This window comes from Pelodiscus sinensis, chromosome 1, assembly GCF_049634645.1.
Source record: "Pelodiscus sinensis isolate JC-2024 chromosome 1, ASM4963464v1, whole genome shotgun sequence".
Taxonomy (NCBI): Eukaryota; Metazoa; Chordata; order Testudines; family Trionychidae; genus Pelodiscus; species Pelodiscus sinensis.
In genome coordinates, this window is record NC_134711.1 from 12,548,246 (window position 1) to 12,572,564 (window position 24,319).

At 39.1% G+C, this 24,319-nt stretch overlaps 1 protein-coding gene across 10 annotated transcripts in view; it reads right to left on the minus strand.

Moving 5' to 3' along the window:
• Window positions 1-24,319, minus strand: part of USP6NL (USP6 N-terminal like) — a 239,654-nt gene that overhangs the window by 203,041 nt on the left and 12,294 nt on the right. For all 10 annotated transcript variants that reach the window (XM_075907624.1, XM_006130656.4, XM_075907816.1 and 7 more), the window contains exon 2: window positions 20,343-20,432. In XM_075907624.1, coding sequence (XP_075763739.1) covers window positions 20,343-20,346 — 4 coding nt within the window. In that variant the 5' untranslated portion in view covers window positions 20,347-20,432. The remainder of the gene's footprint in view (window positions 1-20,342; window positions 20,433-24,319) is intronic.

A 24,319-nucleotide genomic window follows, 5' to 3' on the forward strand; every position in this document is an offset into this window, starting at 1 on the left:
TAAATAATAACTGAATAAAATAATATTAAATAAATAATTAAAAACAACATCCATGTTTTGATTGTTTTTTATTTGGACCTCAAGTGTGTAGTCGGCCCCCGAACTGCTGTTTGATAGTTAATGCGGCCCTCGGGCAGAAAAGTTTGGAGACCCCTGGTCTATAAGGTGCCACAGGACTTCTCATTGTTTCTCCTTGGTCCAGCACCACTGGAACTTGACTGGTCCCGAATGAGAGAATTTGCTGGACCAGGGGAGGTTTCCTGCCACCGGCTCCCAAGACTGCCCCAGCCAGCACCCTGCCTTGCCTTCCTTCTCACCCTCACCAAACCTGGCTGAGCTGCTTCCCCAGCTGCTGCCAGCTTCCTGGGCAGCAAAGGCTCCTACTCCTGCTTCAGAGCTTGACTCCAGTCCCACACTCCTGGGGTTGTCATGATTCTCCAGCCCCATGCTAAGGGAACTAGTGTGGGACTCTGTTCCTGACCCCACGTTCCAAGAAGCTGCCGGAGGACTTCGGTCCCGCACTACCATGGGGCTCCGACCTCAATCCCAAGCTCCCAGAGGCTGCCACGGGCTCCAACCCAAGGCCAATCTGTGCTGCCAGGGGACTTCAGCAATCGCAAGAGCACAAGGTCCTACAGGAGGCTGCTGCGGGGCTCTGACCTTGGTCTCATGCTGCCCCCAGCTAGGCCGCCAACCCTGCTGTGCCCTGGGTGGCTGGCCCTCCTGATCTTAGGCTCCTGAGCTCTCTGATCCAGGAGCATTCGTGGTCCTGCCAGATTATGGATGTTGCTGAACCAGAGAGTACTTGTTTTTGGAGGTACAACCTGTACCCGCTGATAACAGATGCCAGCCACTGATGCAGGAGAATACAGTTCACCTCCAAGCATAGCAAAGCACAGACTATTTGGTCTAATTTCAGAAGCCAGCATTTGCTTAATATGAATAGTCTCTTCCAGCAAAATACATGAGTTGTACAATTTTTAATCACAGTTTTACAGTAAGTGGACCAGTCACATGCAAAAATTTACATCAAAATTTAAGCATGTGAGCAAAATAGTTCAAGTCCTTGCAACACCCAAGTCCAACTACTGCATGCTAATTGTGCAACAGTGGCTATGCAGAAATCTGAGAAATGTAGTTTGCATTACTGTTCGCAATTGTGTTGTTTGGTAAAGAACAGCTGTAATGCTGAACTCTGAAAATAGAAAAGGTACAATAGCTATTCTTAAGTCATGAGTGTATTGCCAGGTCAAGCTAAGATACCTGAATGTTGAAAACAGTGAACAGAGACTCAATGATTCCTCACCTCACTCTTTCAAAAAATATATTTCACAAAAGACTCCAATCCACATTCACCACTAAGTCTGGATTTTGTGTGCGCGCAAAAATGTAAACATACATCATGCAACTGTAAATACTGTTTTAACTGATCCTATTTTTAAAAATATAATATCCTAAAATTCATTTGTGGATGAATGGCAATCTTAATGGGAATCCAGGCATCAAATCTCATTTTAGTGTACATTTGTAGACAAAAAATAAAGGCACACAATTTCTCATACTCTATAAATTAGAGTTAGACCCTCAATACACTTTTAAATTATATATAACAACAATTGACAGAGTTAGAGGAAAAATTTACATTAGAAGATTAAAATAGAAATATTTATAGTTGCAATAAAACAGCCAATCAACGCAGATTCAAAGCAGAAATGTAAGCTATTAATACAATATCATGGTAACATAGGTACTGCAAGTTGTTTCCTCAATCTTGCAATTCCTGGCTTGTTTCATAACTTTAATGTTATTCACAACAGCATTTTAATACTCACAGTTTTAAGCAATTCTGTAAAATCTGCATAGTGTGTCAGAGGAACCATATTAACAACTAACAAGACTAGATCAATTCAAACAGACAATGGAGAAAAGTAATATATTTTTGTCCCTAAACATAGTCTTTCTTCAATTTTCTGCTGAGAAAGATATTAACAAGATCATTACCCGCTTACACACCACTAAGTTAACTACACAATTCCATCTGTCACTATTTGTTAGCAAGATCAAATTCTTCACTGAATGAAACATACCTTTGTTGATATTTTTAGTTCAAGAAATAATAGGATGCAGCTGCCCACTGCCACTACAGAGAAGACATCATACCTTACTTAACTACTGCAAGGTACGTGGATTCATTAGCTGCACAGAATGAACAGCAATAATAAATACTGCTCACTAAAGTGTGAATTTTTCTTTTGCTAAAAAGGTCAATATACACAAAGGGAAATACATGCAAAAGCCTTCATGTTTAAATACATTTTATTGGATTTTGATTTAAACACTGAAGAAATTTTATCTTTTCATAGTAATCTAATCAATACCACCTACACAAGTGAAACTTTCTTTACTCTATTAATTTAAATAGCAAAGGGAGGATAATACAGAGATTTTACCTTTTACAACATTTACATTTGGAAAACTGATTTTAAGAGCAAGCATACAAACCCACAATGCTCTAAGCTTCCTTTTCAGGAAGTGTACCTGTTGCTTAGAGTATTTCTTTTTACCAGTAGTACTAGTAGTTTTACTCAGACAAAGCACTGTTTTAAAACATATTGCTAATATTTTAACTTGTATCAAAATACAATTTACATTGGCCTAGTAGACTAGGACAGGCAGCATTTTAAAACAGGCTGGCTAGATATAGTTAATTCTAGGATTATATTGCATCTACAAGTCACTGCACTTCTCTCACACACAATTTATCTGTAAAAAGACCTGGTAAAAACATCTGTGTGCCATAGTTACCTCTACAGAAATTCAACTTGCTAAACAAAGGGTAGCAAAGCAATAGTAGACAAGGCCTCTGTATGCAATAATTCTCACTTTAAAGACATCTGTACTAGGGATGTAAAATCCCATTTAATTGGTTAATCGGTTAAACATCCAATATTGATTTAACAATAGCCAGTGATGAAGAATCTGCCACAACCCATGATAAATTATTCCAAGGGTTCATTATCCTCACTGTTAAAATGTTGCACGTTATTTACAATGTTAAGCTGTCCAGCTTAACTTCCACCCCTTAGATCTTATCTTTGTCTGCTAAATTGAGCAGACTATTATAAAACAGATATTCGTAACAACACACAGAAAGCTGTTGGGGAACATTTTAACTTACCTGGGCACTCAATAACAGATCTAAAAGAGACTGTGCTCTTACAAAGCAATTTCAAAAATCAGCTGGAGAGAGAACTTGCCTTCATTTGCAAATTTGACACTTTAATCAAGGTTTGAGTAAAAACATTAACTCGATGGGCCATTATATTCAACACCTAAAAGACATCAAAAGCTAAATACCAGACACTTTTACAGCTCACTCTATTAGCCTCATTTAGCATGGACACTAATTGACAGGATTTTTTCCCCTTCTCTTTCCCTTCCCATCCCCTCTTTTTCTGCTATGTATTTGTACCTCTGGACCGCTTGCTCCATTCATCTGAAGAAGTGGGTTGTGCCCACAAAAGCTCATGATACTATCTACATTTTTTGTTAGTCTTTAAGGTGCTATGTATTCACCAACCAAGTGTGAGAGGCATGCATGGAATGCAAGCCCTTTCCCCTCACTCCCTTAGCATTTGGGGAACAGGATGAAAAGCTAGCTGCATCCTAGAGTGCACGGCTGCTGTCCCCACGTCTCCCTCCCAAAATGGTGCCCAGGGCTGTGGGTGCTATGCTTATCTCCTGGGTAACTTCCCAAGCACTCAGCTTACAGGGAACACAGTTCCCTTGGAAAAGCTGAAATGCGCTGAAGTAAAATAGGGAGTAGATTTATGGTGTCACCTTTATGATCTGTGGCCATCGTCTTCCAAAATAAGAGACACGTATTATGTAATATAAAATAAGAAATGACATGCAGTTGTAACTAGATTTCTAGATTCAGTACTAGATTTATCTTACTACAGCTTTTTGTATTGTATACTAGATTCTAAACCTAACTAAACTATGGATGTAAAATCTCATTTCATCTGTTAGCCAGTTTAACATTATGTTTAACCTGTAAACCTTTTACACAGGCAGGGGCTGCTCCTGCTCCAGTTGGGCTGGAGCGCTCCACAGCGCAGCAGGCTACTCCAGCCAGGCCAGGTCTGCTGTACCACAGTGCAGATGGGGTGTTCCGGGGCAGGAACAGCCCTCTGCTCATATCACTCAGGAGATTGCTTCAGCCCTGCAAAGCCACTGGTTAACTGGTAACCAGTAAGCATCACCTGGTAAGGGTGATGCTTACCAGTGAAGCAGTTAACCACTGATATCCCTAAACTAAACTAGCCATAAGGATTAGCTAAAGTAAACTTTTTTTCTAGAAACATCCCACATAGCAAACAGCTTGGGAATTTACTCGTCAAATCATAGTTATACTAAAAGGCATGAGAGAGTCTTCAAGAATGATGCATTCTTGAGTGAATCATTTAAGTTACTAACCAGATGATCCATTCAGCCATATCCATACCTTAATCCAAGTCATTCCCCCCCTCCTCACCCCATAAGGAAAACGGCTTATGATGTTTCATTCTTGCAACTAGGCCCTCCATAATATTGACACCTTTCCCTTTTTTACCCACGGAACAAATTTCTTTAAAATATTGCCAGATAGGGTCTCTTTTACATCCAGAAGCCATGACAGTTTTTTCTGTGGCAAAAGTGTGGGGAATATAGGAAGTTCTGTGTGTATGTGCACGCGCGCGCGCACGCACGTTTGTGCGCTACGGTTGCCAGGTGTCCGGTTTTAAACCCGACAGTCCAGTATTTGAGCTTTCTGTTCAGGAAACAATTTGAGAAAATATAAATGTCCGTTATTTTCTAAATAAGATGTAATGTAGATTGTGATGTAATGTCAAATGTGTCCGGTATTTTTGTTGAAACCATCTGGCAAACCTATTGTATGCACATTTTTGTGAGCGCGTGCTCTAAAAGTCTTCCCTTTTTCTTTCCAGTGCACTCCACTGTTCCATTCTATGCTGCCTCCATCTTTTCCTATATATTGTTTCTGTCTTTCATATAATGTCTAAACTAACTCCTATTCCATACTTGGCCACGGTCAACCACTACATAAGCACAGAACAAAAACAATCCTATCCAACCTGTCTTTTTGCACGTTACTTTTTAGTCTGCTGAGAAACAGAAATTGAAAGCCCAGATCTTTCAAGAAGTAAAAGCTAGTAGTTAGGGTGGACAGACTAGAGCAACTAATTCATTTTATGACACTGTAAGTGTATGTGTAACATGTTTGTGATGAGATTTAATTGTAACTTATTTTTAATTGAGAAATGTAATATTTTATTGATGGTTTTTAAAAAACAAAAGCAATCAGTTTTTAAATCCCATTTTATCTTCCTTGTAGAAAACACAAATGAATTTTTTAAATGCTTTTTTATACTAGTGATTTGTGAGATTAGCAATTGTATGGGCAAACAAGTCAGCAATGGGCATCCTACAGTATAGTAGTACCCTTTCCTACGTAGCCAAAAAAAAAAATGATATAGAACAAACCAGGAAAACAAATTCATCTTTGTAAGATATACATATGGATCTCCCAGGCTACTTTCTACTCACTTCAAAAATTTTGGCCAGCATAGTGGGCAAAGGCATGCCAATATCCTTGAAAAACAACACCTATTAAGTCTGGCCAAGAGTCAGCAAGCTGGATGGTTTCACAAAGAAGTTTTTAAACTGAAACAGAACCAGTTGTGCAATCCTGCTAAGATTATCTGCATTACTGTGTAATGCAGTATCCCCAGTATCTTCTATCTGTGTTACAAATCGAAGAGTTTGTATCCAATAAGAAAACATGTTAAGAACTGTGGTGTGCCACAGAGTAACGCAGCTTTTTGGTTAACCACAAATCAATCTTTAAAATTAGTAAATTGATATGCCTGAATTAGAATATATAGGCAGTAAGAAAAAACCATTTAAAAGCTGTTTCATGTTTAGTATTATTCACAACTCTATTCCACTGGTGGCTGCTCCATCTTTCCAGTACAATGCTGTATATTGTTTAATCAACAGCACAGTCAAAAGGATAAGAACATCATGACAGATATTAGAAAGCTTTCTATTTGCTTAACGCTGTGGTTCTCAACTGGTGGGCCATGGTGACTTTTTAAGTGGTCCACAGGAACATTGTCCAAAGTACAGCATGAGCAGGCGCTGCCGTTAGGCTGTTTTATGCCATGTTCACAAAAACGCGGTGTGTCATCTATAGCGTCACCTAGGACGCAACCACGTTGTGTTGCTAGAAATTCCGTCTCTGGCTCGGAGCATCAGTGTAGCTGCCGCCATCGTGCTGAGCCATTGCTGTGTCATTCGTCCTGTGCTACATGTGCTGTTTTACAGATGCGGTGTAGTTTGTTTACAATGACAACGACAGGAAGAAATGTCAAGCGCAAGTATTCGGAGGACTACATCAAATTCGGCTTCACTTGTCAAGAAAAAGGCGGCATGGATTTGCCAAAATGTGTTATTTGTTTCAAAGTCTTGGGGAATGACACAATGAAGCTGGCTAAGCCGAAACTCCATTTCGAAAAGTGTCACCCCAACTTGTTGGAAAAGGATGAAGATTATTTTGAGCAGCGGTTATCAGGTCTGAAACGGCAGCGCCTCGCCTCAACAAGTGCATTCTACAAGAAGACAAGCAATGCAGTGCATGCTTCCTGCATTGTTGCATACTAAGTTGTGCAGACCAAGAAGCCTCATACCACTGTAGAGCAACTTGTGCTCCCCCTGAGAAAAAGAGATGGTGCAGTTTGTTCTTGGTGAAGAAGCAGCAAGGAAGCTCAATGATATATTGATCTCTAACGACACAGTATCGAGATGAATAAATATGAGAACACAGAACATCAGTGAACATGTTGTGGATGAAATAAAGAAGTCTCCATCGTTTGCCATACAATTTGATGAATTGACCGACGTTGCATTGTGCTCTCAGCTATTGGTGTTCGCACGATACATGGTTGAGGGAGACTTCGAAGACGAGTTTCTTTTTTGTAAGACTCTTGATACCACCACAAAGGCTCAGGATGTGATGGAAATAGTTAACAATTTCTTTGAAGACCATGGTCTGGATTGGGTAAATCTTGTGGGTGTCACCACTGATGGTGTCATGCTGGGCTCATGATCAGGCTTTCAAACGCTAGTGATATAGCACGCTCCAATGTAACCAGAGTTCATTGTTTCATTCATAGGGAAGCTTTGGCGTCAAAAACATTGCCTGATCAACTGAACGCTGTTTTCAAAGGGTTGGTGAAAGTGATGAATCACATCAAATCATCGGCTCTGAACACCAGGCTGTTCAAAAGATTTTGCTGAACATGGATTCCGACTTTGATGTGTTGCTGTTCTACACTTCTGTACGCTGGTTGTCAGCAGGGAACGTGCTCAACAGCATTTTTCAATTGAGAGGAGTTGGATTTATTTCTCCAGGCTCAAGGGAAAGAGGAATTCCAAAAAGTGATTCCTAAAAAACCTGTGGGTCCCCTAAACAATCGAGATATAAAAGGAGCAATCAAGGACGATAAAGCCATTGCAGAGAAACTAAATGATTTCTTTGCTTCAGCCTTCATGGATGAGGACGTTAGGGAGATCCCCAAATCTGTACCGTCCTTTATGGGTGATGAATCTGAGGAACTGTCCCGGATTGAAGTATCATTAGAGGAGGTTTTGGATCAAATAGAATAACTTAATGTTAACAAATCTCCAGGACCAGATAGCGTTCATCCAAGGGTGCTAAAAGAACTCAAATGGAAAAATGTTGAACTATTATCTGTGGTTTGTAAACTATCCTTTAAATCGGCTTCCATACCTAATGACTGGAAGGTAGCCAACGTGACACCAATATTTAAAAAGAGCTCTAGAGGTGATCCTGGCAATTACAGACCGGTAAGTCTAACTTCAATACCGGGCACATTAGTCGAAACAATAGTAAAGAATAAAATTGTGAGGCACGTAGAAAAACATAATTTGTTGGACAAAAGTCAACATGGTTTCTGTAAAGGGAAATACTGTCTTACTAATCTATTAGAGTTCTTTGAAGGGGTTAACAAACATGCAGACAAGGAGGATCCAGTAGATACAGTATACTTAGATTTTCAGAAAGCCTTTGACAAGGTCCCTCACCAAAGGCTCTTGTGTAAATTACATGGCCATGGGGTAAGAAGGAAGGTCCTTTCTTGGATTGAGAACTGGTTAAAAGACAGGACATAAAGGGTAGGAATAAATGGTAAATTTTCAGAATTGAGAGGGGTAACTAGCGGTGTCCTCCAAGGGTCAGTCCTGGGACCAATCCTTTTCAACTTATTAATAAATGATCTGGAGAAAGGGGTAAGCAGTGAGGTGGTAAAGTTTGCAGATGATCCCAAACTGCTTAGGATAGTCAAGACAGAAGCACACTGTGAGGGACTCCAAAAAGATCTCACCAAACTGAGTGACTGGGCAACAAAATGGCAAATATAATTTAATGTGGATAAGTGTAAAGTAATGCACATCGGGAAAAATAACCCCAACTATACGTACAGTATGATGGGGGCTAATTTGGCTATGACAAATCAGGAAAGAGATCTTGGAGTTATCGTGGATAGTTCTCTGAAAACTTCCATGCAGTGTGCAGCGGCGGTCAAAAAGGCAAATAGGATGTTAGGAATTATTAAGAAAGGGATAGAAAATAAGACCCAGAATATCTTACTGCCCCTGTATAAAACTATGGTACGCCCACATCTTGAATATTGTGTACATATGTGGTTCCTCACCTCAAAAAAAGATATTTTGGCCTTGGAAAGGGTTCACAGAAGAGCAACTAAAATGATTAGGGGTTTGGAACAGGTCCCATATGAAGAGAGGTTAAAGCAACTGGGACTTTTCAGTTTAGAAAAGAGGAGACTGAGGGGGGATATGATAGAGGTATATAAAATCATGAGTGGTGTGGAGAGGGTGAATAAAGAAAAGTTATTTATTAGTTCCCATAATATAAAAAGTAGAGGACACCAAATGAAATTAATGGGGAGCAGGTTTAAAACTAATAAAAGAAAGTTCTTCTTCACACAGTGTGTAGTCAACCTGTGGAACTCCTTGCCAGAGGAGGCTGTGAGGGCTAGGACTATAAGAGTTTAAAGAGAAGCTAGATAATTTCACGGAGGTTAGGTCCATAAAAGGCTATTAACCAGGGGATAGAAATGATGTCCCTGGCCTCTGTTTGTCAGAGGCTGGAGAAGGATGGCAGGAAGCAAATCGCTTGATCATTGTCTTCGGTCCACCCTCTCTGGGGCACCTGGTGCTGGCCACTGTCGGCAGACAGGCTACTGGGCTAGATGGACCTTTGGACTGACCCAGTACGGCCGTTCTTATGTTCTTACGATGACACAGTCAAATTTAGAACTTGCATATCTTGTCGATATTTTTGGAATCTTGAACAAACTGAATCTTCAGCTGCAAGGGAAAGATGCAAGTTTGTTCTCTCACCAAAGCATCATTAAGGCTTTTCTTTACAAATTGGAACTTTGGATCGTAAGAGTCAAAGGCAATAATTTGGTTCAATTTCCATATGTGGATGCCATGCTCAGGGAAAAGGAAGCCATTCAGACGCAAATTCTCGATCATTTATGGAAGCTACAAGACGAATTCCAACGATACTTTCCAGAGATGGACATGACAAAGGATAGATTATCTTTCATCAGGAATCCATTTATAACAGATGTTAATAGTGTTCCAGAGGATTTGCAGGAGGAATTCTTGGATCTGAAAAATGATTTTGTGGCTCAAGACATGTACCAGCAGTCTACCACAGAGAAATTTTGGACCAGCATGACCGGGAGTTACCCAAATCTGTCAGCACACACAGTCAGATTTCTTTTGCCATTTGCATCACCTTATGTGTGTCAAGACTGGATTTTCGTGTTTGTTGCACGTTAAGTCCAAACAGAGGAATCCGATTACAGTGGAAAGCAATATTCATTGTGCATTATCAAGTATCACTCCAAACATTGAAAAGCGTGTCAGTAAGAAGAGAATCTAAAAATCTGTTAGTAAGAAATAAATTTCAAACCAAAATGTTCATTGTCCGCTCTTTTGTATCATATCTCAAAAAGGATGTGGTCCATGAAAATTTTTTGATTGGCCTGGTGGTCCGTGGACTGAAATGAGTTGAGAACCACTGGCTTAATGCATCTGAAGCTGCCCAACTCTTCATGCATAGGCAGAACTGTTCTCTTATGAATGGATTTGAAAATAATTTACATCACTAAGGGTATATCTAGACTACAGGCTTTTGTCAACAGAGGCTCTCTCGACAGATACTGTCAACAAAGCCTCTGTCGAAAAAGAGCATCTAGACTACAGCCAGTTCTTTCGACAAAGCAAGCCACTTTTTCAACAGAGTCCAGACGCTCTCTTTTGAAAAAGCACAGTGCGGATGCAATAGCGCCTTTTTTGACATAACTATCGAAAAAGACGTTATTCCTCAAAGAATGAGGTTTACCGCCATCAACAAAACTGCTGCGTTCTGTTGACTTACTGTCGACAGAACTCAGCAGTAGTGTCAGGGCCGGCCCGAGCCATTCGTGCGCCTGGGTTTTTTCTTGCTGGAAAAAAAATATCGGACCACTATGATCAAAAAAGCCTTCATTTGACTCACTTCCTCAGAGGCAGGAATCAAAATTGTCCTATGGATTGATAAGTGGGTTTAGCCATCTGCCCAGAACCAAAATGCTCATTTTCTATTGGTTGCCAAGCTGCAAAGAGATTTTATTATCTGGAAGGGTAAAATCAAGGCACAACAGGAATCTCCATCCCTAGAGGTTTTTTAATTTCCAGCTTGACAAAACCCTAGCTGGGATGATTTAATTGGGACTGGTCCTGCTATGGGCAGGGGGCTGGACTCGATGACCTCCTGAGGTCTCTTCCAGCCCTAGGATTATATGGTTCTAATAGAGTAAAGTATTTCCTCAAATATTTAAAGAAAAAAACCCAGTGCAAATAGAAAGCGATAAATTGAAATATAGTCTATGTGGAATCACCTCATCCACTCAAACAGAATTCACACAGTAACATCGTATATTCTGGGGCTCTTTTTACTTAAGTGGACAAGGTCTTGTCTGTGGAGGCAGTTTCCCTTTAGCAATTCATCATTGTGACAAACTGTTATCACTGTTTTGCAGACACAAAATGCAGCCTCTAACTGGCTGTCTGAAAGTTTGCTTTAAACTAGTAAGGATACTTATTACTTAATACTTCACACTTTCAAACACAGCACTGAAATTAAGTTATCATACAACAGTAGACAAATGCAATATAATCCAGTTGTGAGGTGTCTAGTACTGACCTCAGTGAAGATTATCCACTAGTATTAAAGTACCCTATAATTTATGATGTGTCAAAAATGGAGTAAAAGTGACAATACTATACATTTTCCTATCTCTTAGCTGACAGAAATTTCTCTTTCAAGAGCTCAGTCAAGGCCTTTTCTCAAAGATGAGAAAGTTTCCATAACTTTGTAATTCTGACCTAAACACCAATTTCTTCATTTTAGACTAGACACCTACCTCTAACATGCTGCTACTGCTATAACCACTATGTTTCTTCTAATGCTGGTTGCTATCTCTGAAGTGCAGAGAAGCCAACCAGCTGACCCAGCATGTATAGACAGTATCTAAAACAGAGCTGGGCAAGAGGCTGTTAGCAGGTCAGATCCGGCCCACCTAGCTCTTTCATCTGGCCCACCACAACTCCACCCCTTAACACATTGCCTGGGAGCCACCAAGGATGCGCAAGCCCTTTCAACACATGCTATTTAAAGGCTCCACCCCTTCCACCTGAGGCCCCACCCCATCGGGGAAGCCAGCAACCACTTCCAAAACGGATGAAGTGGACCCCATTCAAAAATTATTGCCCATCCCAATCTAAAAAGCGGAAATAGAAGTAAAAAGCTGCAAACTGAAGAAAGAGAAGAATAGACCAAAAGTCAAACTATACCAAGAACAAAACAGAAAAGAGGAAAGTACTGATCCCTGAAAGAAAAAATATTTAAGTTTAAATATGTATTTTTATTGACCTTTTAAGTTTTTAACTATTTATGTTGTTTATTATGCCCATCACTGAACTTAACATGATTAACCCATATTTCTCCTGGAGACCTGAGACCCATCCCACATCAGTAGTACCCATTCAATTCCTCTGCTGTGTAACATTAGGAAGATGCAGTTCACAAGTCTTTCAAGTAAGATGTGTGTGACACTGTGCCCCATATTCACTATATTATGATAGGATATGCAAGATAGATAGATAGATAGGATTGTGGCATAATTATGATGAATTTTGTACAATATGATCACGTGCGGTGTCATTGGAAAAGTTAATATCCGCCAAATACGATTACCCTATTTGTGTGCATGCATCATTTTTGTATCTGAAGTTATCAAAACTACTCATTTACAAGCTGAACTTCTCTAGTCCGCAACACTGGTCCAGCAACATCCATGATCCTGTATGATTTTAGTTAGTCAGATGTGCCCTTATGGGTGTGGCCAACTTTCCCGTGGTCCCATAAAGTTGGTTTACAGCCACCAGTCCTGGCACTCAGTATTCTGCCCTGTTTAGCTCTAATTTACCCCTAAATGTCTTCTAAGAGCCCAGTAAGCAGTGAAAGTATTGGTAATGCTGCTAGGCAATACGGACCTTCCGTGGTTGAGGAAATTCTCTGGTTTGGCACCAATCAGGTCCAGAGGGTGATGGATTAGAGAGGTTCAACCTGTATCTGGATTTCACTTCCCCCTTCAGATGGGAAACATATACTACAGCCTCAAAGCTCAGTGGTTAAGATAATAAACTTGTTTTAGGTTTATCTACATAAAGGTAGATTTTAAGTGATTGAAAGTGTAAGTCTTCAAGCCTCTGACAGATAATCCTGACTAATTTGGCTGGTAGGCTATCAAGTGTGCACTTTAGCTATTGCTGTCTCTTTCTCCTTCCTCTACTCCCACCCACCCACCCCAATGCCATGCTTCTCCTGCTCTCTGCCTTGGAGCTGCTCCCTGGAACCGTCCTGCTTGCTGTACTGGGATAGGAAGACAGAGGAGGGAGGCACTGGTGTCAGTGTGTCCTCTTCCCCCAACTTCTGTACCCCATCTCCACACAGAGATGGGAGACATGACAGGGGTCAGGATGGAGGAAGCTTGCTGGCAGCTGCTCCTATGTCCAAACATGCTCAGCATACATAAAGGGACTATGCAGATCGCTGTCACTCTCACAAACACACTTTGTTTTTCACACTTGTCTCCATACTCAACACATACTTACATTGTTGTTGCTAATTTTGTTTCTTTTGTAGTATGTTATGGTAGGTTTTTGAATGATCTGTGCATTTCATAATTTATTTATTTCTTATGCTCAAAGTTTAATTCTTTGAATAGTGAGTTCTAAAATGCCTACCTTGTTGTAGCTGGAGTAATTATCCCTATCCTAATTTTTAAAAATATATCTAGGTTTTTGGTTTTTACTGGTGGTGCACATTTGCACATTACCTCAATACTGGTGCACATAAAATTCATTCTCTCTATTTTTTCCCACTATGTGTAGAATACTGGCCAGAAGACTCATAGAATGGACTTGATCTCCGAGAGGCTCCTGCAACCAAATTTGGACACTGACCATGAACAGTCCAGAGGAGCTAAAGCAGACTCCCACCTGTCTCGGCCCTGAACCTCTCCTGGAATTGGCTGGCACATTCCTGCAGCCCCTGGGAGAGGTCTGTAGATAGCCAATAGCAGACATGGGGGCAGTACCTACAGACGGGGGTAATGCTGTGCAGACCCACTTGCTCCTCCCCCAGGAGCCACTCCTGGATATGCTGGCCACTTCTGGGAGTGGTGCAGTCAGGGAGGGCTGAGCCTGCCTTAGTCCCATTGTGCCACTACCCAGAAACCACCTGAAGTAAACAGTGCCCAGACAGAGCCTGCATCCTGATCCCTTATCCCAGCCCTGAACCCCCTTCCTGCACCCCAACTCTCTGCTCCAGCACTGAGCCCTTCCTGCACCCACACTTCCTACCTGAACCTACGTCCTGAACCCCCTCTTGTACCTGAACCCCCTGCCCCAGGCTCAGCCGAGAGCCTCACACTCACTGCCCCCTCGGCCCAAGACGAGGATCTGCATCCCACACTCCCGTCCCAATCCAGTGAAAATGGGGATGGGGGGGGGAGGGAGGGAGAGAGGATGGAGTGAGCAGAATGCGGTCTTGGAGAAGCAGTAAGGTAAGAGGCGGGGCAAGTGATCTTGTGCTTAAAAATGTTGGAGACCAGGGTCAGAGACTATGATTAAGTCATCCATTAACATTCTCTTTGTTAAATTAATAAATTGAGCTACTTGAGTGTCACTATATGATATGTTTTCTAATCCTTTAATCATTCTTTGGGGCTCTATCAACCCTCTCCAATTTATCAACACCTTCTAGAATTGTGAACACCAGAACATTCAACATTGCAACATTCAAGCAACCAGTGCCAAGTAGAGAGGTAAAATAACTTCTCTACTACTCTTCCTCAGGAGTTTCCTATATACACATCAAAGGATTAGAATAATAGAATACTAGGACTGGAAGTGACCTCAAGAGATCATCGAGTCCAGTCCCATGTCCTTATGGCAGGACCCAGTACTGTCTAGACAATCCCTGATAGACATTTATCTAACCTACTCTTAAATAACGCCAGAGATGGAGATTCCACAACCTCCCTAGGCAACTTATTCCAGTGTTTAACCACCCTGACAGTTAGGAATTTTTTCCTAATGTCCAACCTAAATCTCCCTTGCTGCAGTTTGAGCCCATTGCTTCTTGTTCTATCCTCAGAGGCCAAGGAGAACAATTTTTCTCCCTCCTCCTTGTGACATCCTTTTAGATACCTGAAAACTGCTATCATGTCCCCGTCTCAGTCTTTTCTTTTCCAAACTAAACAAGCCCAATTCTTTCAGTCTTCCTTCATAGGCCATGTTATCTAAACCTTTAATCATTCTTGTTGCTCTTCTCTGGACCTTCTCCAATTTCTCCACATCTTTCTTGAAATGTGGTGCCCAGAACTGGGCACAATACTCCAACTGAGGCCTAATCAACTCAGAGTAGAGCGGAAGAATGACTTCTCGTATCTTGCTCACAACACATCTGTCAATGCATCCTAGAATCATATTTGCTTTTTTCATTAGCCATTCCATTCACCTTTTTGGCCATAGCATATCATGGGGAACTCAGGATGAGCTGATTATCCACCAGAAACCCTCAAGCCTTTCCAGAGTCGCTGCTTCCCAGTATAGTGTCCTACAGGGTTCCATAACCAAGCTTTTGATATCAGACTAATGTTGTCAAATTTCAGTGATAGAGTCAGAAACAAAATGTTTTTCCTCATCTTCCTATCCTTTAGAACAAGGATGGGGGACCTGAGGCTCAGGGAATGTGGGGAGTGTCTTTCTCCTCCTCAGTCAGGGGTCACATCAGTGAGAGAGTTTTTTTGGTTTTGATTTTTTTTCTTTTTACTTCTCATTTGAGTGCAGCCTCTGACTGATTTTCCTGTGGGTCATTGACCTCTGACCTAAGAAGTGGTTCTCCACCCGTGATTTAGAAATAGGCTGACAAGAAGAACATATCCTACTCTGTGAAGTCAGGATAACTTGTGGGAAAAAGTGACATCCCTACCCACACACATTTAAATATAATTTATAAAGCTGCGTGTTGTTAACAATGATAGTACACATAACTCAATATATCACATATTAAAAGCAACAATCTACTGTGGCAGCTGTTTATTACCCTTCATTGTAAGTACATTTATATTTACTTTCTTTTTCCAAGGGATGCAATTTATTTTGTGGATAGGAGCCATTCATCTCTTTTCCTTTTTGATGTTCTATTACAATTTACTGGCCACAGCCATAACAAAGTATTTTTAAAAAGCTATGTAGTCAGTTATTTGCAAAATTCTTTATAGAGAAAACCCAAAATACATCATAGCCTCATACTTCATGAAAGTACAGGGAACTGTTTGTCTGCCGGCATGTATGTAACAAAACACCTTAACTTAGCCCTACAAGTTCACTCCAAACACAACCCGGCTCACAAAAACGAAAAGGAAACATGGATTTGCATTTGAGGTTTAACAGGAGGTCCAATTATGTGCAAATGCGTACACACAATGCTTTTCTCTTTAGTACCCATCAGCTATATTCTGTTTCGGCCTTTTCTTTTTTGTCTATATGTGGGATTTTTTCCTATGAAAGTGTCAGATTGACAGCTCATTCCACTTCATATACAGAACATGTACACCACAAACATTGGTAACACACACCTTTCCTAACAATGCTTTAACATTCAGTTACTATGCTCAGACAATCCAATGCTTATCTGCTAATAGTCAACAATGCAGCCAGCTGTAATACAAAAATGAGACCACCAATCAAACAAACAACTTTTTTTTGTTACCAATTTGGGCTTGATTTGATCATGTAGCCTACAAGACATGAAAGGCTTCAGATCTCATCATCACTGGTCTCACCTTGCCTGTTTTTAGACGAAGACAGCAATATTTATATTGGGGATTTAAAATCTCATTAACTGGTTAAACATCACATTTAACAGTTACCAGTAAGCATCACCCAAGATGGTTAACCAGTTACATCACTAATATTTATTATTGAGATTTAGATTTCAGTGGAACCCACTAACCAAATAAAGATGGCAGAGTTCTTGCCTCACTTTATAGATATGTTGGGCTTCATATAAGTAAGAAATGTTATTGAAGTTGTTTTCCTAAACTTGGGCACTGTAAGATTTTTGTGGGTGCAGGAAATTGATGGATAAAACACATAGTCAAGGACGAATCATTTTGTCCAAATAAACTCTACTGTCATGGTTATTTAGAAGATTGTCGGGGGAGTGAGGAAAGAGACTTAGCATTACATTCCATTATTTTTTTTAAAAATGAAGCAGTCAGCAGTTTGTTGCAAGAATAATAGTATCAAGTACAACAGTGTTTACTAACATTTGAATTTCATTGTTTCTAAATTCCAAGTTAATGTAGCAGCTCAAAGAATAAAATTCACTGTGTTGACCTTCTCTTTCTTCAATGGAGTAATCAAAAAAAGAAAAAGAAAAATAGATACTGAAAGCAGAGAGTCCGTAATCACAGGAAAATTTTAATGAGAACCTGTACATTTCCTGCAGCTAAATGGCACTAAGAAAATTTCACAAATGGACTGAACAAACGCCTGCATGCAGAATTTTAGCAACACTAGGTGCAACCAGAGTTTTTACAATAAGCAGCTTATCTTTAAGTATCTAAATATGAAATTAATCCAGAATAGTCACACTTCAATATACATCTTTACCATGCCTTCATGTATCATCTAGTCGTAACACTATACAAACAATACATATGTATGACTTGACAACTGCATTTAATTGTCTTTGTAAACTCAGATATTTATAAAAACACTAGATATCAACTCAGTGAAATAAATGTTTCAATAAACATTGCTTACATTTGAACATGTCAAATAATCTAACCTCTGTGCATACAATGGACTATATCTTTCCATAGATATTCTTCACGTAAGCCTGGAAGTGTTTGCAGGATTGGGCCTATATCTTTCAAACCAGTAGTCATAGCAGTGTAAACAATCAAAACTACTCACATGCTTAAACATAAGTCATTTATAAGCATCTGCAGGACCAAGATCTTACGTTAGCTTTTATGTTCAATCATGCTGTTCAGATGATAAAACAAACAATATGATCTAAAATACTTCACAGCACAGTACAGAGACTGAAATGTTAATATTTTATATTACACAGTAAATGTGCATTTGAAACTTCACTTCCTGGTATGAGCATTAGAAAAAATAAGAATCAAGTAGTTAAAACTATTTTAAGGTATCTGACAGCAGACATAAGGCTCTAGCTCTTCTCAATGCATGGGTGATTAATGACATAATGTATATCTCTCACCGTATACAAGTAAATTCCCATGTCAGTGAAAAGGTAATATCTCTGAGGCTACAAAATATTTGAGAGAGCAAAGTCTAATATTACATGGAACAACTCTTACTGCACAATGTTTTTAAGGTAACAAACTTTAATGCCTCCCCCAACCAGTAGAGTTGCAATACTACCCACCGCTAACACCTGTAAAAACACAATTTGCACTAATGTCATTTAGAGGAAAAGGCAACTTTACAACTCTGTCCTTGAAAACATCATCTGCACCTGACCAAGAGATCTGCTGTTCCCCTCAATTCACAGGATTATATACTGATTAACATAATACCCAAAAAAACACCACCAAGTTTTCAGAAACAGGCACTAATTTCTCTTGTCCAGCATTTATAGCTCCCACTGACTTCGAAAGGAGCTGCAGAGGCTCAGCACTTCTGAAAAGTCAGGTCCAAAGTACCTCAGACTAGCATCTCAAATCTGTGGTCACAGCTGACAATGTTGGTTTTAGCAATCCTAGTGTTAACTTTTATCTGAACTGATTTGTAGAATGGACTTCATATGCTTCCCAATATCAGGCCAAATCTTCCAGTTCATATTCAACCAAAACTCCCACTGAAATTGATGTGACTATGCCCAAGTAATGACAACATTAATTACAACATCCGCAATGATTCTATAAACAACAATCACTAGAATACTTTAGGAACCAGACTGACCCGTTCTGGGAGGAAAAAAATTTCCAGGCAAAACAAATATCTACATTATTCAGCAGGCAGTGACCAAGGAAGACTAATATAGCAGTGTTTGACAAACCAGTATATTAAAGTTTATGGAATGCTTGGTATATTTAATAAGAATCATTGGTAAAGTTTATTATTATTATAATAAATATTTTAAACAGAACAAGATCACCTGTAATCTGCCATGTTCAGGAGAAAACATTCCACTAATCTCACAAACGTCCAGCCTATAAACAGTATCCAACCACAGTAGCAGCTAAACACTTGACAAGTTCAATAAATTAATCTGACAAAAAATTTTAGATGTCAGCAATCTTTTTTTCCCCGCCCCCAGAGGAATTGGAGGGCAGATCAATTAACAATTACTCTAATCAGTTTTGCCTTTTCCCAACTGAGAAGAAAAACATTTTCCCTTGTTTTGAATGAATCTGAAATTAACAGCAGTTTTCCTTCAAAGAAAAATATATAAGTGGGGTCATGCTAGAAATGAATAGGACTCTTGACAATACCTTCAACAGGAGGAAGATCCAGGCCATGGGTTCTGTGTATGCCCATGTTGTTGTTCAAGAGTTCACTAAAATGGGTATGGTTTTATTAATTAGCTATCACTCACACAGGTTTAAAGAGGAATATCATTGTGGTTCTGGGAAGTGAAGTTTAAAACAAAACAAACCAGAGGATTCCAAATTTAGAAGCATATAAAGTCTTGATCTAAATTTGATATTGCATTCTGATTACATTAAACTTGTAAAAGGACTGTATTACAAGGTCTTGCTGTTGTTTCTATGGAATATAACTACACAGTATTGCTGTCATGGATTTTACTAGGTCTTACTTGTGTGAAACTTCCTAATATGCAATTGACATTTATCTCTTTAAAAAAAAAACCTAAATTTGCTAGAAAAGGAACAAAAGAGAAATCTTCTCAACCAGAAATGGTCTTACAACAAATACTGGTGTTTTCAGCTTCCTTCCTTTTCTGTTTCTCCCCCAGACTAATCATCGGATTCTCCAGCTCAGGCCTCCCAAATACAAGCCAAAGGACATTTGCTTTCATGCCTCTTTTCTGAAACTTGGTCAATATATTTCCCTGTTCCTTTAACTGAAATCTCATTATTGCATGTTGGACTTGTACCAAATATTCTAATGTAGAGGACGACATCCGCATATTCTGGAGTTCTTTAGTAGCACAGAGAAGTTTTCAAGCTCAAAAGCCTATAGCATAGTTAATCCAAATGAATAAAATCAACTTGCTTCAGAACTTTCCTCCCTAGATTATATCAAAATTCTGTCAGAACAAGGATCCTATAAAAAACAGAAATCCTATAAAAACAGACATTTTTATTTTTTATAATATATATTCAAATCAATCACTTTTTCTGTGATTTAAAAAACCACCTGATCAATCCTTGACTTTTTTTTAAATGAAATAGGAACCTTTACAGATGTCAATTCTACTGAATAGGTTTTGTGATAGAGAAATTTTCAAAACCTAATAGAGGCATTGGTTTCTTTTGTAAAACAAGTTTTACAAATTCTTACTTTGAGTTCTGAGTAAGAAGATATAGTCAAAGGAATTTACTCACTCATGACTGGAAACTTCTTTGCCTATGGCTCAAGGCAGGTATAGAACCAAGGTATCTTCTTGGAAAAGATTTCTCAGAGGTATACATGTCCTGAGGGGAAAAAAGAAAAAAATATTATTCTTAGAACTTATAGCCAAAGAATTTAAAAATTATGTTTTCAAAATAAATTGTTAGACTGACATTCCCTTTATAAAAAAAAATCTCAAACCAAAAAATGTCTGTTAATTCTTAGACTTCATTGTTTTAGGATATAAAACAGCATTTCTGAATGGTAATGTTCTGAAATTCTCACTTTCCTGTAACAATGATCTAGCAGGTTTTCAAAGACTAATTAATAAGCAGTAACTGCTCCCTTATGGGTAATAAATGTTCATCATGCACGATCCACGTAAATTCAGTTAGCAGTAAGATGCAATAAAAAGTCTATGAGAGGACTGCACACAATATTTAGTAAATAAATATGGTTTTGGCACTAACTTCTAATATCCGCCCCCCAGACACCAAGTCTTGAAAAGTGACAACTCCAATTAGTGTGAGTATAAGCCATCACACCTGTCAAATATAAAAATCCAAACCTAAACAAGACATCTAAGTAGGACAGAAGATTTTAGCTAGTGATACCTGGCTTTATCCAAAGCACTAATTTGTAATAGTGAAAGCACAGTGAGTATGTTTTAGAATGTTTATTTAAACCTCCATCCTGCTGCAATGAGCAATCTTATATAGATATATGAAAAGAGTTAAAATTGAGATATTGTATGTCATAATTAACCTAGAAAGAAAAAAGCAAAGTTCATTATATATTAGACTATAAAGAGAGTTTTCTTTCAATTCCAGCACAGAAGCAGACTTTCTGTGAACTAATGAATATTCTTTAATGTGATCTATTTCTTCTTTCAAGGACCAAATATAACTTGCAGAGCCTGACCACCTGTGCTAGTCAAACCAGATAATTCCTTCTGCTGACTCAGATTTCAAGTCTCAATTCTCTTGATCTCATAAGACTAAAGAGAATACACACAAGGAGAGACAATTATTACACTTCTTTAAAAGCATGACTAAGCATAGTATTTACAGATTTGCCGCAAATGCTGAAAGTAGAGAAAAGAAAATATTCATGTACTGCTGAACCAGTTCCCACTGCTGGATCAACTGCTAAAACTGTCAAAAGGGACAGCTAGGAAGAAGACTGTAAGACTGCAGTGCTGTTGCAAATACCAATGAATACTGCAACCAAACTGTATGCTTTGGAGGGAAAGAGAGAAAGGAAGACTTACGAGGGAGAAGAAAATGGAATCATATTTAAAAACAAAACAAAGAACAACACTGTGAGATGCTGCAATTGCTAAAAGACAAAATTTGACATTTAAAGTCCTGTCAATGGTCTTCATTTAGCGATGAATGATTGCTAAATTGAACATCTAAGCACACACATTTTAATCAAAAATAAAATGCCTTGTTAAAACATATAATTAGAACTGCAGTCTTTTCAGTTTTCTTTTGATTACGGATGTCAAAATTAGCAAATGTAATGTTCACTACATTTAATCACTTACTCTAAGATAATAACTGTAGTTAGTTTAAACAAAAAACAGGACTGCGTAGCATGTTAAAGACTAACAAGATGGTTTATTAGGTGATGAGCTTTCGTGGGCCAGACCCACTTTCTCAGATCAAATTTCCTCACATCAGATTTGATCTGAGGAAGTGGGTCTGGCCCACGAAAGCTCATCACCTAATAAACCATCTTGTTAGTCCTGTTTTTTGTTTCAGCTAGACTAGACTAACACGGCCACATCTCTATTACTGTAGCTAGTTTAGTAACATTATGGCTCAGTTGATAACACTCAGCTCTGGTCCAGAAGCATTGACTGGAGCTCTAAAGATTTGGGCCCCAGTTTTGCATGTGTAGAGTCAGCTGGAGAATCAGCAACCTCCATCTAAATGCATTTTCAGTGGGCTATTGTCTCACCTATACTAATGGGGGGAAACACATACTAGCATAGTGCTCTGCTGTAGAGGTATTTGTATTACTGTATTGCTTATTGGAATAGGAAAACACAGTTCTACAAATGAAAATAAATCCTTAGCTTTGGAAAATAGTCAGAGTTGTTAAGTGACAACTACATAGTTATACCCCACATCACTTACAAAATCCAACCACTCAGAACTAAGGAAATTAGTACTTAAGGTCATCATAAACTTTACACTGTCCAAAAATCAAGTACAAAATGTTTGCTTATTAAATATGAAAAAATGCGTATTTCACAACATTGTAACCTGAAATAATCATTGGGGCAAGAGGGCATGGTGTTAAATGATTTCAATATCTAAATATTTATTTAAAAGACACACTGTTAAATTATCCATATCCATTAATATTTTTATGATGGAATATACTTTCTGTTCCTCAAGAATAAAGTTTACAAAAACTGTGACATTTTCAATTCATGATAAAGTGTGTATGTGGATACTGCTCTTATATTATTTTTAAGTTGTGTTTGTATTTTGAGATTATTAGTGAAATAATAATATTGGGGGAGGGAACAGTGGAGGTCAATGTGTTGTGACCAAATATGAACTGTAAAATGCATAAGAGTATTTATTATTGTTTGGTATTGTATTTATTATTGTCTGGTAAAATCTGGGGTTGGGAGGTTTCAAATGATGCAGTAAGTACCTACATTATTGTCCCTTTGCACCTTTTTTAAAAAACAAAGGTATGTAGGGATTTTTTGCAATGTTATAAACTTCTGTTTTTACACATACTAACAACATTAAGTGTTAGAACACACCTGGACTTCAGTCATACAGGAAACAAGTGACAAATGTTTCTCTTGTAGAGAAGATGTTTCCCTTTAAAACACTGTCTTCATGTAAGACATTCAATCCTTTATGCCTCCCAGTAGCTAGCCAGGTAGGAAGTAAATACCTACTGGCTACGTCTACATTGGCCCCTTTTCCGGAAGGGGCATGTTAATTTCACAAGTCGTAATAGGGAAATGCGCGGGGGATTTAAATATCCCCCGCGGCATTTAAATAAAAATGTCCGCCGCTTTTTTCCGGCTTTTCGAAAAGCTGGAAAAGAGCGTCTACACTGGCCCCGATCCTCCGGAAAAAGCGCCCTTTTCCGGAGGATCTTATTCCTACTTTGAAGTAGGAATAAGATCCTCTGGAAAAGGGCTTTTTTTCCGGAGGATCGGGGCCAGTGTAGACGCTCTTTTCCGGCTTTTCGAAAAGCCGGAAAAAAGCGGCGGACATTTTTATTTAAATGCCGCGGGGGATATTTAAATCCCCCGCGCATTTTCCTATTACGACTCGTGAAATTAACATGCCCCTTCCGGAAAAGGGGCCAATGTAGACGTAGCCAGTAGGTATTTACTTCCTACCTGGCTAGCTACTTTGAAGTAGGAATAAGATCCTCCGGAAAAGGGCTTTTTTTCCGGAGGATCGGGGCCAGTGTAGACGCTCTTTTCCGGCTTTTCTAAAAGCCGGAAAAAAGCGGCGGACATTTTTATTTAAATGCCGCGGGGGATATTTAAATCCCCCGCGCATTTTCCTATTACGACTCGTGAAATTAACATGCCCCTTCCGGAAAAGGGGCCAATGTAGACGTAGCCACTGACTTGTACTCTTTCCCAAAACAGTTAATCGTAGCCAATACTGCCTCTATGAATAAAGCAGGTTCTTATATCCTTTGGTGGTATCCAAGTTATTGCTGAGCTTTTAAATACTGACAAATTATCTATACAGTCACTTAGTTACCAGCATGTAGCAATTAGCTTTGAAAGGAACATTTGGATACCTTGGTATGGGAAAGAAGCTCTTTAGAATACTAAATTCAGGTATACTTTTTAAAAAATCCAAATACATCATATCCACCTAAAACTGTATCAGCATTTATACTGATTATTCCTTTTGTAAACTGTAATTTCTACCTAAGCCATCATGAACGTAATCAGGGCTGTAACTAAATT